General features: G+C 33.8%; 1 protein-coding gene across 5 annotated transcripts in view; it reads left to right on the forward strand.

Moving 5' to 3' along the window:
- MDFIC (MyoD family inhibitor domain containing) overlaps nt 1–13,757 on the forward strand; it is a 135,460-nt gene that overhangs the window by 66,494 nt on the left and 55,209 nt on the right. For all 5 annotated transcript variants that reach the window (XM_069107065.1, XM_069107062.1, XM_069107063.1 and 2 more), the window contains exon 4: nt 10,251–10,526. In XM_069107065.1, the coding sequence (XP_068963166.1) occupies nt 10,251–10,526 (276 nt within the window). The remainder of the gene's footprint in view (nt 1–10,250; nt 10,527–13,757) is intronic.

Raw genomic sequence — 13,757 nt, forward strand, 5'->3', positions numbered from 1 at the left:
TACTTCTAATGCACCCAGTTAGTGATCTTCTTCTACTGATATAGCAGCAAACATTGGGTCAAAATGGAAGGACCTGTATTTCAATCCTGATGCTTTTAATTACTTACCCATGTGACTTTGACCAAGTCCAAATCTCTATTATTTTTTCTTTTTAATTTTTTTAGATTTTTCTTTTTGCTTTTTGGAGGGGGAAGGTAGGGCAATTGGGGTTAAGTGACTTGCCCAAGGTCACACGGCTAGTTTTGTGTTAAGTGTCTGAGGCTGGATTTGAACTTAAGTCCTCCTCATTCCAGGGCCAGCCCTCTACTCACTGTGCCACCTAGCCACCCCAACAAATCTCTATTCTTTTATCTGAAAAATGAGAGAGTTAATTTCATAAACATTTCCTGAATGTGTCCATTGACAGTTTATATATTTGTGAGAGAGAGGGCTCATGGTTTATGGGGAAAATTTTTTATTGCTACTTTTTTCCTTGTGATTCTTTTTTAATGTCTGAATTAATTGTGTCTTCTGGTTGAATAGTATAAGGGTAAAGATTGATTGACTTACTCATTCAAGCTCCACTTGAAGTGAAAAGATGCCTGATCAATTAAAAATAACAAGGAGTTAGGACTAGTGATCTTTATATTTCCTTCAAATAAAAAATTATACAATCTTATTGTAAACCCTTGATACTTATTTTAAACTGGTTTGGGTGGGATGTTTGTGCTTTTGTTTTTCCCACTCTTTCTCTAGCCCTAATGCTTTATCCCAGCACCTGCCACGTTAATTGGCATTTAATAAAATTGTATTGACCTAAAAATAATCATTTTGTCATAATGAATTTTATATGCATTTATTGCAAATAAGCTTTAGCACAAGAAGTCTCTAATTCTTTTTAAAGATCTTCTTGTAAAATGTTTACTAATGTTAGCATTTAAAAAAATCAAATGCTAATTCTCTGTATTCTAAGTATTTTTAAGTCTTTCTTGAAGATATGTAGGTATGGGATGAGTCTTCCAAACATTTTAGAAAGCCTTTATCATTGCACCAGCTTATTTCCTTTTGCTCTCCTCTTTCTAACTTTGTATTTTCATTTAAAATTGAATAGATTTTGTTTTGATACTGCAGACAGTTCTCAATAAACATGCAAAATAAAACAGTTTATCAGTTCTTAACAGAAAAGAGATGTTTCCAAGGGTGTGCTAGAGCCTGCTTGAACCAACTTGTTACATTTTCAGTGTGGGCATTTATACCTCAGAAATCAACAAATGCTACAAATCAGGGCTTGATTTAATATTTTATTGATTATCTAGACTTAAGAAAGTTATTGTAGAAAACTGGAAAATAATTTTTTCTTTTTTTTTATAAATTTGTTTGTTTCCTTTTAGTTTACAGGATGCAATTCCACAATTCCTTGAGTTTCACATTTTGTCCCCCTCCCCCCCATGGCAGCTTATAGTCAAGTATAGGATCTGTAAATACTTTCACATTATACATTAGTCAGGTTGGAAGGATGGATTGTACCAGCTGGAATGAAAAATGGTAAAGAGGACATAAAACCAAATAAGAGAAGGAAAAAGATCAGGTATTTTGCTTCCACCTGGATATAAACTTAGTTCTTTCTAGTTCTTTCTCTAGATGCACATATTTCTCTCCATCATGAGTCTTTTAGGATTGGCTTATATCACTGCATTGCTGAGAAGAGTCCAGTCTATCAAAGTTGGTCATCACACATATGTTGTGTCTGTAATTGTGTACAAATTTCTCCTGGTTCTACTCTTCTCACTCAGCATCAGTTTGTATAAGCCTCTCCAGGTAAATATGAAGACTGTCTGCTCCTCGTTTCTTATAGCACAATAGTATTCCATAACATGCATATACCACAACTTGTTCAGCCATCCCCAATTGATGGGCACCCCCTTAATTTCCAATTCTTTGCTACCACAAAAAGAGCTGCTATAAACATTTTTGTACATATGGGTCTTTCTAACATTTCTATGATCTCTTTGGGATATAACCCTAGGAGTGGTATTGCTGGATCAAAGGGTATGAAAGTATTTATAGCTCTTTGGGTATAATTCCAGATTGCTCTCCAGAAAGGCTGGATCAGTTCACAACTCCACGAGCAATGCATTAGTGTTCCAATTTGCCCACATCCTCTCCAGCATTTGTCATTTTCCTGTTCTCTCATCTTAGCCAATCTGACTGGTGAGATGTGGTACCTCAGAGTTGTTTTGATTTGCATTTCTCTAATCAATAGTGAATTAGAGCATTTCTTCATGTGCTTATAGATATCTTTAATTTCTTTCTCAGAAAACTGCCTGTTTATATCCTTTGACCATTTATCAATTGGGGAATGACTTGTATTCTTATAAATTTGACTCAATTCTCTGTATATTTTAGAAATGAGTCCTTTGTCAGAGACATAGGTTGTAAAGATTCTTTCCCAATTTCCCACCTCCCTCTTGATCTTGGTTACTTTGGCTTTGTTTGTACAGAAGCTTTTCAATTTCATGTAGTCAAAATTTTCCATTTTACATTTTATAATGTTCTCTAATTCTTGTTTAGTCATAAAGTCTTGGAAAAGAATTTTTACAACCAGTGTTTCTGATAAAGGCCTCATTTCTAAAATATATAGAGAACTGAGTTAATTCCCCAATTGATAAATGGTCAAATGATATGAATGGGCAGTTTTCAGATGAAGAAATTAAAGTTATCTATAGTCATATGAAAAAAAAGCTCTAAATCACTATTCATTATAGAAATGCAAATCAAAACAACTATGAAGTACCATATCATACCTGGCTAACATGACAAAACAGGAAAATGATAAATGTTGGAGATGTGGGAAAATTGGAATACTAATATATTGTTGGTGGAGTTGTGAACTGATCCAACCATTCTGGAGAACATGTTGGAACTATGTGCAAAGGGCTGTAAAATTGTGTATAGCCTTTGATCCAGCAATAGTACTAGTAGATCTGTATCCCAAAGACATCATAAAAAAGGTAAAGGGATCCACATGTACAAAAAATATTTATAGCAGCTCTTTTTGTGGTGGTGAAGAATTGGAAAATGAGGGGATGCCCATCAACTGGGGAATGGTTAAACAAGTTACAGCATATGAATGTAATAGAATACTATTGTTCCATAAGAATTGATGAGCAGGTGGACTTCAGAAAAACTGGAAAAACTTATATGAATCTATGCTGAGTGATATGAGCAGAACCAGGAAAACATTGTACACAGTAACAGTCACAATGTGCAATGACTCACTTTGATAGACTTATCTCTTCTTATCAATGGAAAGATCCAAGACAACTCCAAAAGACTCATGATGGAAAATGAGGTCTACCTCTAGAAAAATAACTATGGAGTCTGAATGCAGATTGAAGTATATTATTTGCTCTCTCTCTCTCTTTTTTGTTTGTTTCTTTCTTGTGGTTTCTCCCATTGCTTCTAATTCTTCGTTACAACATGACTAATGTGAAAAAGGTTCAATATGAATGTATATGTAGAGCCTATATAAAATTACACATTGTCTTGTGGTGAAGGGAGGGAAAAGATGGGGAGAAAATTTGTAACTCAAAATCTTATGAAAATAAATGTTGAAAACTAAAAATAAATTTTAAAAAAAGTAATTGAGAAAATGTTATCACTGAATATTAGACTTAAGTGTGTCATGTGTATGGTTTTTCCCCAGAAGCCAATTGTTAAACATTTGCTAGCACAAAAATGGGCGTGTCCTTTAATTTAAAAATCTGTGATATTGACATTGTTTGTACATAGTTTTAAAAGCAGGAAGACCTGGGTTCAGGTGTCACTACTGACACTGAATGGGTTATATAACTATGGACAAGTCTTTTAATCCCTTAACACTTTATGTAGATCTCTAAAACTATAAGTTGAAGAGAAGGTACTAACCTACATTGTTAAAAGGAATTTCCTCCTTACCAGAGGTTTCCATATTCTAGTAAAATCACCAGTCCAGTTCCTGTCCCTTTGTTGACTTTGTGTTTTTATATTTGTGATATGTATTTTTCTTTTGATTTTTAATCTTTATTTTGCATTAGACTGTACTTCATGCAAATCTTTCCATGTTTCTCCAAATTTCTCACATTCTCAGTTCCTTAGAATCCAGTAATGTTTCATTATATTTTTGTATTATAATTTCTTCATCCATTTCCCAATTTCTGGGTGCCAATTTTGTTTGTAGCTTTTTAAAAAATCTCAAATAATGCTCCAATGAACATTTTTGAACATGTCTTTTTTTCTGTTGATAATATGTCTTTGGGATAGAGGCCCAGTAGTAGAATCTTTGGGTCAAAAGTTAGGAAAATTTACAATTTTTTTTCCTTTTAATTTTTTATATAATATTCCTTTCTACATCAACACATTTTCTTCATCCTACATGTTCTCACGGAATTAATTTGGTATAAAAACCAATATGGATATCATTCTAAGGTATAGTGTGTAATGTTGTGTTGCCTTAAAAATAGAACAATGAAAGATGGTGAAAAAGGTCAGAAGTACTAATGCATAAGGAAAATGGCCAAAAGACCATGTAGAATTACTAAGGAAATAGGTTCTATAACAATATTGAGAAATGAAAAAAAAAAAAAAAGAAAGGCAAGATGATTCAAAAAACACATTGAAGAGGAACAAATAGTGGCTAGCTTATAATTAGATGATACCTTCGTCTCTAGGGCATGGTAGTTTTAAGAAATAAGGAAAAAGAATCAAGATGATTAGCAAGAAACAAATGCCTAAGCTGGTAATTGGGGTAGTCTTTGGGCAATAGAGTATCTTGAGCATCAGATTTTCCAATGATTTCTCCTTTACACTTCGAGTAAAATGAAACTCCAGGTGCCCAATAAATTGGTATTGACATGAAAGTTTCAAGCCAGAATGGATCAGGACATGATAAGAATTTTTATCCAAACCATTACAAAAAAAAAATGGATAGGAGAAAACACCCTTGGTAACTACCATACTTGTTCTTGAGAGACTGTGGTCCAGTCAAAATGAAAAAGGTCTGCTACAGGTAAGGCAATTTAAACTAATCTATAAGGTGGGTGCCTCCAGGTTTGCAATAGCTCAAACACTAAATTGTATAATCTTATACTAAGCAGAAAAATGTATCATAATGGTATGTATTGAAATAACTTCTTTCTTTTGATAGTATTTATTTCCTAGAACCTTTATCCACATTGACCATAAAAGTAAAGTGCTGAGCATCTTGTATTTTCTTATTATATACTTATTGATTGGTTAACTGAAATTCTCTAATTTGTATTCTTTCTCTTATATTTTTCAGTGTGCATTTATCTTTTTATTGTAAATTTTAAATCTATAACCATTAAATTTTATGGCACTGCACACACACACACACACACAATTAAATAACCCTGGAAATTGGCTAAAAAGCCTGGGAAATTTTTGTAATTTTATTAAGTCTTACTTTTGTAAAGAGACCAGTGAGTGAACATCATTGGTATATGTTAATAGATTATATGCAATAGCAATATATTGCTTTTTTATTGCTATTTCAGAAGCAGCAGATTCATGTATAGTTATTACTAGCTACACCATCTCTTTTTTTTTTATCAAAAGAGGTTCATGCTATTGAATCATTACTCCAATATTTATCATTCTTATTGAAAATCACTAGACCTAAATCTATTGGTTTCTCTCTAGATTGAAAACATTTGAACTTAGAAAGCACAGTATTTCCTAAGACATTTGTAAGTATTCATCATGGATATTAAAATTACAATCAGGCTGTGTGTAGTGTGAGGAGTGATTAAAAAAAATCTTTAAACATATGGTAAGCGGGTGACCAATGCTATCCAGGTTTGAAGATGCTGAATGTTCATATAACTTGTATTTGAAATTTTGATGTGTATTGCATTCGTTACTGAATATCAAGAATACATTTTTTTGCTCATACAGAGAGAGTTTAAAATGGGGTCTTTTGTAGAAGCATACGGTCTGTTTAGAATGATATAACAGATGCTGAATGTTCACATATCAAACAAAATGCCAGCTTTCTGTAGAAAAGAGGTGTCAAAAAGTTTCTTTGTACCTTTAACGCATGTGATTATGTAGTACAAAATGCAGAGTTTGTAAAATTTCTTGAATATACAGGCAAAAAAATGAATAATTCAAAACAACTCATAAGTTCTACATTCTATTGTACCTTTTATAACGCAGGCAGAAGATAGCATTGTGCTCCCAGTAGAGCTGAATTTGCACAAGTTACACCTCTGAAAATGCCAGATGGTCTATGGTCTACTTTTGAGAGCTGTCACATATGTAAAGATTTGAAAAAAGAAAGACAGCTGAATGAGAGCAGTGGATCATTAAAGGGAGAGTGAGGGTCCCTAGGCATCACTTGTGTTTTAAGAAGCATTGTGTCGTTTCCCATATTACCTTTTTTTTTTTTAAAGCAATACACAACCTTTATATAATAAGGTAAAAAATATTTCTGTTTTAGACCAAATGATTGTGGCTTAATTTTCTGTCAGGTACTTTTGTTCTTTATGTTAGAAAGCAGTTATATATTTCCTAATTGGATTCAAAAGCAATTTAACCACAAGATTCAGTTCTCCCCTGTGAAAAATTATCAATAAAGCTAAAATAAATTTAAATGGAGATGACTAACACGTTTGGGGGTTCATCCAGTTTTGATTTGACCTGTATGCCTTGTGTGACTACCAAAATCATTCAGCCAAAAAGTTGTGTTTTAATGTTAAAATGCTGAAATGAAATACTCTTTTTGTTTTTACTTTTTAGGGAGTAGGCATTAATAATAAAAACTGCAACACAATCATAATAAATTGAATGTAAAACAAGAAAGAATTAAGACTCATTTTTTTTTTGAGGCTGCCCATTTGCAGACTCACTAATAGAAATAGATACTGTTTTAAAAGTTGTAAGTATGGTTTTGGTATTTTAGATAGTTTTGAATATATGAATATGGTTCATGGTTTGAAGACATAAGTATGGTTTAGCATTATATTATGATGACTTGACAAATTAAACCAATTTAGGTGGTTGGGGAAAGATCAGATCTGCCAATTTTAATAACTTTATTTTTTAGGCATAGATCTATACGGTTCTTATTTATCTACTACTTAGAAGTCTTTATTTAATTTTGCCTATAGTACATGTCAAGAAGTTTTTTAGTAGCTTAGCCATTTTCTTAGAAGTGGACAGTGTACATTCTTAACAGAGTCCTCTCTTTTTTTTTTTTCTTTTTGGAGGTGGGAGGGCAGGGCAATTGGGGTTAAATAACTTGCCCAAGGTCACACAGCTAGTAAGTGTTAAGTGTCTGAGGTCAAATTTGAACTCAGGTCCTCCTGCCTCTAGGGCTGGTGCTGTACTCACTACACCACCTAGCCACCCCCAGAGTTCTCTTCTTTGAACTGCTATTACTGATGAAAAATGGGAGCAAAATATTATACTTACTTTGAACTCAAATGAGAAGAAGGGTACTAGATTAGGTTTGTCTCTAGCACTTTTTTCAGCACATATGCATTCCTAGTTTTAGGCTCCATTATAGTCATCAGAATAGGTGATAAAAGAGGTTAAGTAAGCAACAAATTAATCACCAAATCAAAGGACTGCACACTCATAGGAAACAACTACTTCTACAAAAGCCTTGATTGTACTTTATGGCTTTGAGAGGATGTGTATAATTGTAAAAAGAGCAAGTACTTTTTAAAGATATGAGACATTGTCAGAACAAAAATAAAGAGTTGTGATACTTTTCTACTACTGGTACTGTATAGTATTGGTAAAGTGAGTAACAAGTTTTTTAGATAATTGCATTTCTTGCTTTAGAAAGCAGTTGATCACTGATGGTAATAAAAATAGTCTGAAAACCTTCTGGGTATCATCTTTCTTTTGTCAACTAAAAATATTGTGAGGCATAAATTCCCTTGGAATTTACACTGTGCAAATAAACTCTTTTGGGGGGGCATAGTTAAAGCATTTCTATTGCAGACTCACTAATAGAAATTGATGCTGTTTTAAAAGTTGTTAAGTATGGTTTCAGTATTTTAGATAGTTTTGAAGATATGAATATAGCTCATGGTGTTTTTGATGGTTTTGAAGACGTTAAGTATGGTTTAGGGTATGTGTATAACACTTGGTATGTGTACAGTAACTGAGGCAAAATATAATGTCATAAAATTATTCCTTCACTTAAAATTAGGCCCTCTTGTCTTGGATATTTATTACACTTTAATTCATTATCCACTAAAGTCCTATTTTGTTGCTTTATTGTGTCCTAGAAGATGACCCTACTTTCTTGAAGGCTATTTCATCAATAGTGCAAACACTGGCAGCTTTTATCAACCTGGAAAGTTATTAAGTATGGATGTGTCAGTAAAAGTACATGTCCATTTTCTGAGATTTAGCCTTGATAAATTCAACAAAGATCATTGCCACGTTGGCTGCAAGATTATTAATTTTTTGGCTATAGCAATGGCTAGGTGGCACAGTGGACAGAGTACCAGGTGTGGAGAGGAATCTTCCTGAGCTCAAATTCTGCCTCAGACACTGATTGTGTGACCCTGAGCAAGTCACTTAATCCACTTTGCCTTATTTCCTCACCTGTAAAATGAACTGGAGAAGGAAATGGTAAACCACTCCAGTATCTTTGCCAAGAAAACCTCAAATGAGGTCAACAAGGAGTCAGACACATCTGAAAAATGACTAAACAGCAACAAACTTCTAAAAATTGTCCATCCATTGAGTCACCTAAGGATTGCAGTCTGCATTGTTGGTGAGAATATTTACACCAGTGAAATCACAGATACTCTTGAAGAGTTGAAATAAGTCCTGGTAAATCCCTACTAATTACTGTTATTTTGTTAATTTTATTATGAATTACTATGTTATTGCATTTTACATCATACTATTTTAAAACATGAAAATTTTTATATTTTCAGTTCAACAAACATTTATGAAGCATCCATGAGGTATAGAATACTGTGTTATGTAGATAGGAAGATGTAACATTTAAGTAAGGCATGGCCGCTGATCTTGATAGTCTAATGATAACAAGCTGTCCAAATTTTAAAAGGAACGTGATATAGTTTGTACATTCCCAAGAAGTCCTGGCATCACAGAGTTATCATTAGAAGGGACCTTTTGAATGACTTAATACTCCTACCTCCTTAGTTTATAGATGAGGAAATTGAGGGGTAAGTATTTTACACATCACAATATAATATAATAATATTTATATGATATAATAACACATGACATTATAAATAACAGGTAGGATTTGAACCTGACTCCAGATTTAGCCATCAGATGCTACTTCAACCAAATTCAATTTAACAAGAGTTTGTTGAGTCACTTTATTTGATCCCATTTGGGGTTTTCTTGACAAAGATATTGGAGTAGTTTGCCATTTCCTTCTCTAGCTCATTTTACAGATAAGGGTGAGGCAAAGAGGGTTAAGTGACTTGCCCAGGGTCACACATCTAGTAATCATCTGAGATGTTCCATCCACTTAGCTACTAGATACTGGGGATATGGAGTAAAAAATAAATCAATAGCACCTGCCTTCAAGGAACTTATATTCTAATGTCTCATCCATGGTTATTAGCATGAAAACAGAGAATTTAAAGAGGGAAAATATTTGGAAGATAATCTTTTTCATTCTCCAGGTCTAGCATATATTTTTTTCCAATAGCATATTTTAAAGTATGTTGTCTCATTCTTAAGGCCTAGATTATTTCTTCCATGACTTATTTTTAAATACAGTTCCGTGACTGAAAATTTACTATTATCAAAATTCAGCTTCAGTATGATCTTAAAAATTATTCCATTACCCCTAGTTCTATCCTGAATCTCACATTTGAAAACCCTACCAGTCAACCAATCAACAGGTATTTGTTGGGGTGGCTAGGTGGCACAGTGAATAGAGCACCGGCCCTGGAGTCAGGAGGACCTGAGTTCAAATCCGGCCTCAGACATTTAACACAAAAACTAGCCATGTGACCTTGGGCAAGTCACTTAACCCCAATTACCCTACCTTTCCCCCTCCAAAAAGCAAAAACAACAACAACAACAAAAAACAACAGGTATTTGTTAAGTGCCTAATTTTCAAGTATGTCTTTGTGGATTCTGCCAGTCCTTTTCCATAATTTCTCTCCTTTCCCATTTAAAATATGTGTGTATGTATAAGAAAGCTTTGTTTCCTAAAACTAGATTTCTGCCACATTAAAATTTTCTTCTTTTCTTCATTTTAGCACAACCTCAGCGCTTGCCTGAGCCCCAAACTTCAGCACAGGAACAAAGTGAGGAAGAGACGGGCAAGATAAAGAATGGTCGTACAAATCTGAGAAATGGAAATGGAATCCACAATGGGGTTAGACATGTATCTATAGATAACAGAAAACTTTCTGCACCTGTTTCACAAAAAATGCATAAAAAAATTCAGTCCAGCTTGTCTGTAAACAGCGATATGAGCAAGAAGAGTAAAGTAACCACTGTCTTTTCTCAAAAACCAGGCTCATCACCTGAAGGTAAGCTAAGTCCTGTGTAGATTTTGGTTTTTATTTTCGATACTAATTCCAATTCATTCTTGCTAATAGCAGCAGAATCAATGAAACATAACTAAAACATTACAGAATTGTATCAGAAAAGAAACTCAAAGATAATCTGGCCTAGTTACTCATTTTTCACCTAAAAAGAAGTTTAGAAGTTAATGTCAAAGCCAGGGCCAGAACTCAATTGTTCTGATTCCACTGCCCATGCTCTTCTAATTTTATTTATTTTTCAGAGAAAAATAGAAATTAGGACAAAACACAAAGTAACTTCCCCATAGGAAATCATTAAATATTTTAACAAAGTGATAACTGACTTATATCACTTTTAGGCTTTCATCATCTCTAGAGGTAAATTCTCAAAGTGAAGGGTAACTCCAGTCTAAAACTTTAATAGCTTCAAACTTAAAATCTTAGTGTAGTTTTAGATTATTGAAACTTAAAACTACATTAAGACTTAGTACACCCTATAAAAATGACTCCTATTACTCTTTATCTCTGTCATTAATACACAGACACACTTATTATTTCAATGTCATATATAGAATAGAGACAGGAATTAGATTCATGATTTTATTGGTATAAGAAGGGATCAATTCCCTTTACTAAAGCAGGTCAGTACCTACTTTGCAACTACAGTTAGGTAGAAAACTGGCAGGTTGAGTGACTTCCCAGGATTACGCAGCCAATGTGTCAGAGACAGGCCTGGAACCCTGTCCTTGACTTTGAAGCTAGTTCTCTTTTCAATACACCAAACTTCAACTATGTTTATATTTATACTCACTTTGCAATCGACTCTAAGTCTCACTAATCCTATATTGTTTGTTAGAATATCTCTGGTTATTCCCATTGAGATGTGTTAGACTTTGCAAATATTCCCCTAATTTTCATTTCCACTGCCATGACCAATGGACTTTATTATCACCTGTTGAGTTCAGATAATCCTAATTCCTGTTCATCTCTGCTGACTGTCTTCTTGTTGCAGCAATGCTTGCCCCAATCTTGTAGCAGGCCCAAAGTCCCTAGCTGAAGGTACTAGGGATAGTTAGCAGGAAAAAAGACCTGGGGACATGATAGTTTCTTCAAGTAAGTCAAAAACTGTTATGTGGAAGGGAATTAGACTGTCTTTGCTTGGCCTCAGAGAGCAGAACTCCAAGAAATGAGAGCACATTGGCAGAGAGGCAGATTTAGGTCGGTTATAAGGGAAAAAATTTTATAACAGTTGGAATTGTCCCACAACAGTGGCTGCCACAAAAGATTCCCCGTCACTGGAAATCTTGAAGTGGATATTGTTTATTTGTTGGAAATGGTGTTAATTGGATAATGCCCTCTACAGGTACAAGTTATACTAGATGACTTCTGACATCCCTTCCAACTCTGAGATTCTGTAGATTTAACACCAAGATTTAATTTAAAAGTCCTTGATGAGTTGTAAATAATATTAGATAACAACTTATTCTCTCTTGCTAGTTTAAGTACTTTTGAAATATTTGTTGTTTTACCTACAAAAGCCCCCCTTTTTTGACTGGGAACCCATATGAATTTTTGCTCATATGTATCCCTCTCAGGTATTCCTTTGTCTTCTAGGCCTTTCTCTTCCTGGAATGCTTGGCACCTTTTAGTTTAGTCTATATCAAATTATATTGGCTATCTATTCATTTCCTCTAACTTTCTTTTTCAACTTCTATTACAACCTAAATAATTACTTCCTGTTTGATGCCTGTATAAAGCTGAGCACTCTTCATTTATCAAGATGGATTTTACTCACAAATAGGAAATTGTGTTGAGAATTACCAGTAATGAATTGGAAGAAACTATATTACACTTTGCTTACCGGTGTTCTAAATTCAACCGAGTTAAAGTGTTAGGTTGATCAAATGATATGATAATAAGCTGTCTGCATAGTTCTAGGTCAGTGACATTACTTCCCAAACTAATTAGATTGGAAGGGACATGATTGGCACTTTAAAATGAGTTTGACATGTAAGATGTGTGGTCAGCTCTGAAGCACAGGTAGGCTGTTAACTAAACTGACTCTCTGAGGGGTTGAGAATGCAATGCAATTTTATTTAGAAGACCTCAGAATCTAGGTGATCAGGTGAAATAATGCTATGTCAAAGAGAAGTACTATATATGTGTTATTTAAGACACCTATCATTTCATTTTGTCTTTTTTCCTTTTAATCTAGTCACTTTTTAAAAGCATTTTTCTTTAATTCCCTTGCCTTTCATGATAGCTTAAAAATCTACATTCTTTATGAAAAGGCAGACTACTTAAAAATTTGAAAGTATTTTAAGTATTTACAGTCTGTAATAGCGCTATAAATAGTACTTAATAAAAGTTTGTTGATTGATTAAAGACATCAAGTAGACATTATTAGAATAAAAATGCAAATGAACACATTACATTTGCAAAAGCAAAGAAAATTCTGCCCATATTTGGAGGAGATAAGTGCCCTCATTCTGTTCCTGACAGAGTAGTACCAGGGGGAATAATGAAACTGAGGAAACATTGCCCTTGATGGGTGGATTTCAACTAAGGCTAATCCATGATTTGATTTTTAGTTTAAAGTAATTTAGTTCTTGCCAGGTAACTCTACCTGCCATTTTTATAGGTTGGTTTCCCCCCCCCCACCCCCCTTAACATTCATCTTAGAGAGGCTTATCCTTGAATAGATTAGTACAACTGTACCTCAAACTCTGTGGAAAGGAGGTATCTTTCCATTTCTCAGAAGGCCATTTATCATATTTAGTGAAGAAGCAAGGCTAATATATAAATACTCTCAATTACTACCACAATCCAGTATTCATTTTACTCTCAGACCTGATAGCTAACATTTTACAAACTCTAAATCAATTTAACAAAAGTAAATTAGACTTTGTCAAAGCCAAGGATTTCAGAAGTATATAATTTAGACCATTTGCTCTTCCCCCCCAATTTTTTTTTTACACATTTCTGTGAGGGCCTGTGAAATGTCCATGGATAAATTGTATATATATGGTTACTATCCTGAGGAAAATTTCCATTTTGCAAATAACCAGTTTTGGAAGCACTTTGCTAAAATTGAAGAGCATGTATTACACGCAGCAAGCATACCATTTAAAAAGATGGCAATCTTCACAGTCCAAAATGATTGGTTTTTGAAAGATGAAGAAATTAATTTTCACTGCTAAACATAATCTTAAAACATAAATATTCAGATTTTCTTTT

The sequence above is a fragment of the Petaurus breviceps genome, unplaced genomic scaffold (assembly GCF_028583685.1).
Source record: "Petaurus breviceps papuanus isolate PSGF00001 unplaced genomic scaffold, PetGlider_PUasm1.0 84, whole genome shotgun sequence".
NCBI lineage: Eukaryota > Metazoa > Chordata > Mammalia > Diprotodontia > Petauridae > Petaurus > Petaurus breviceps.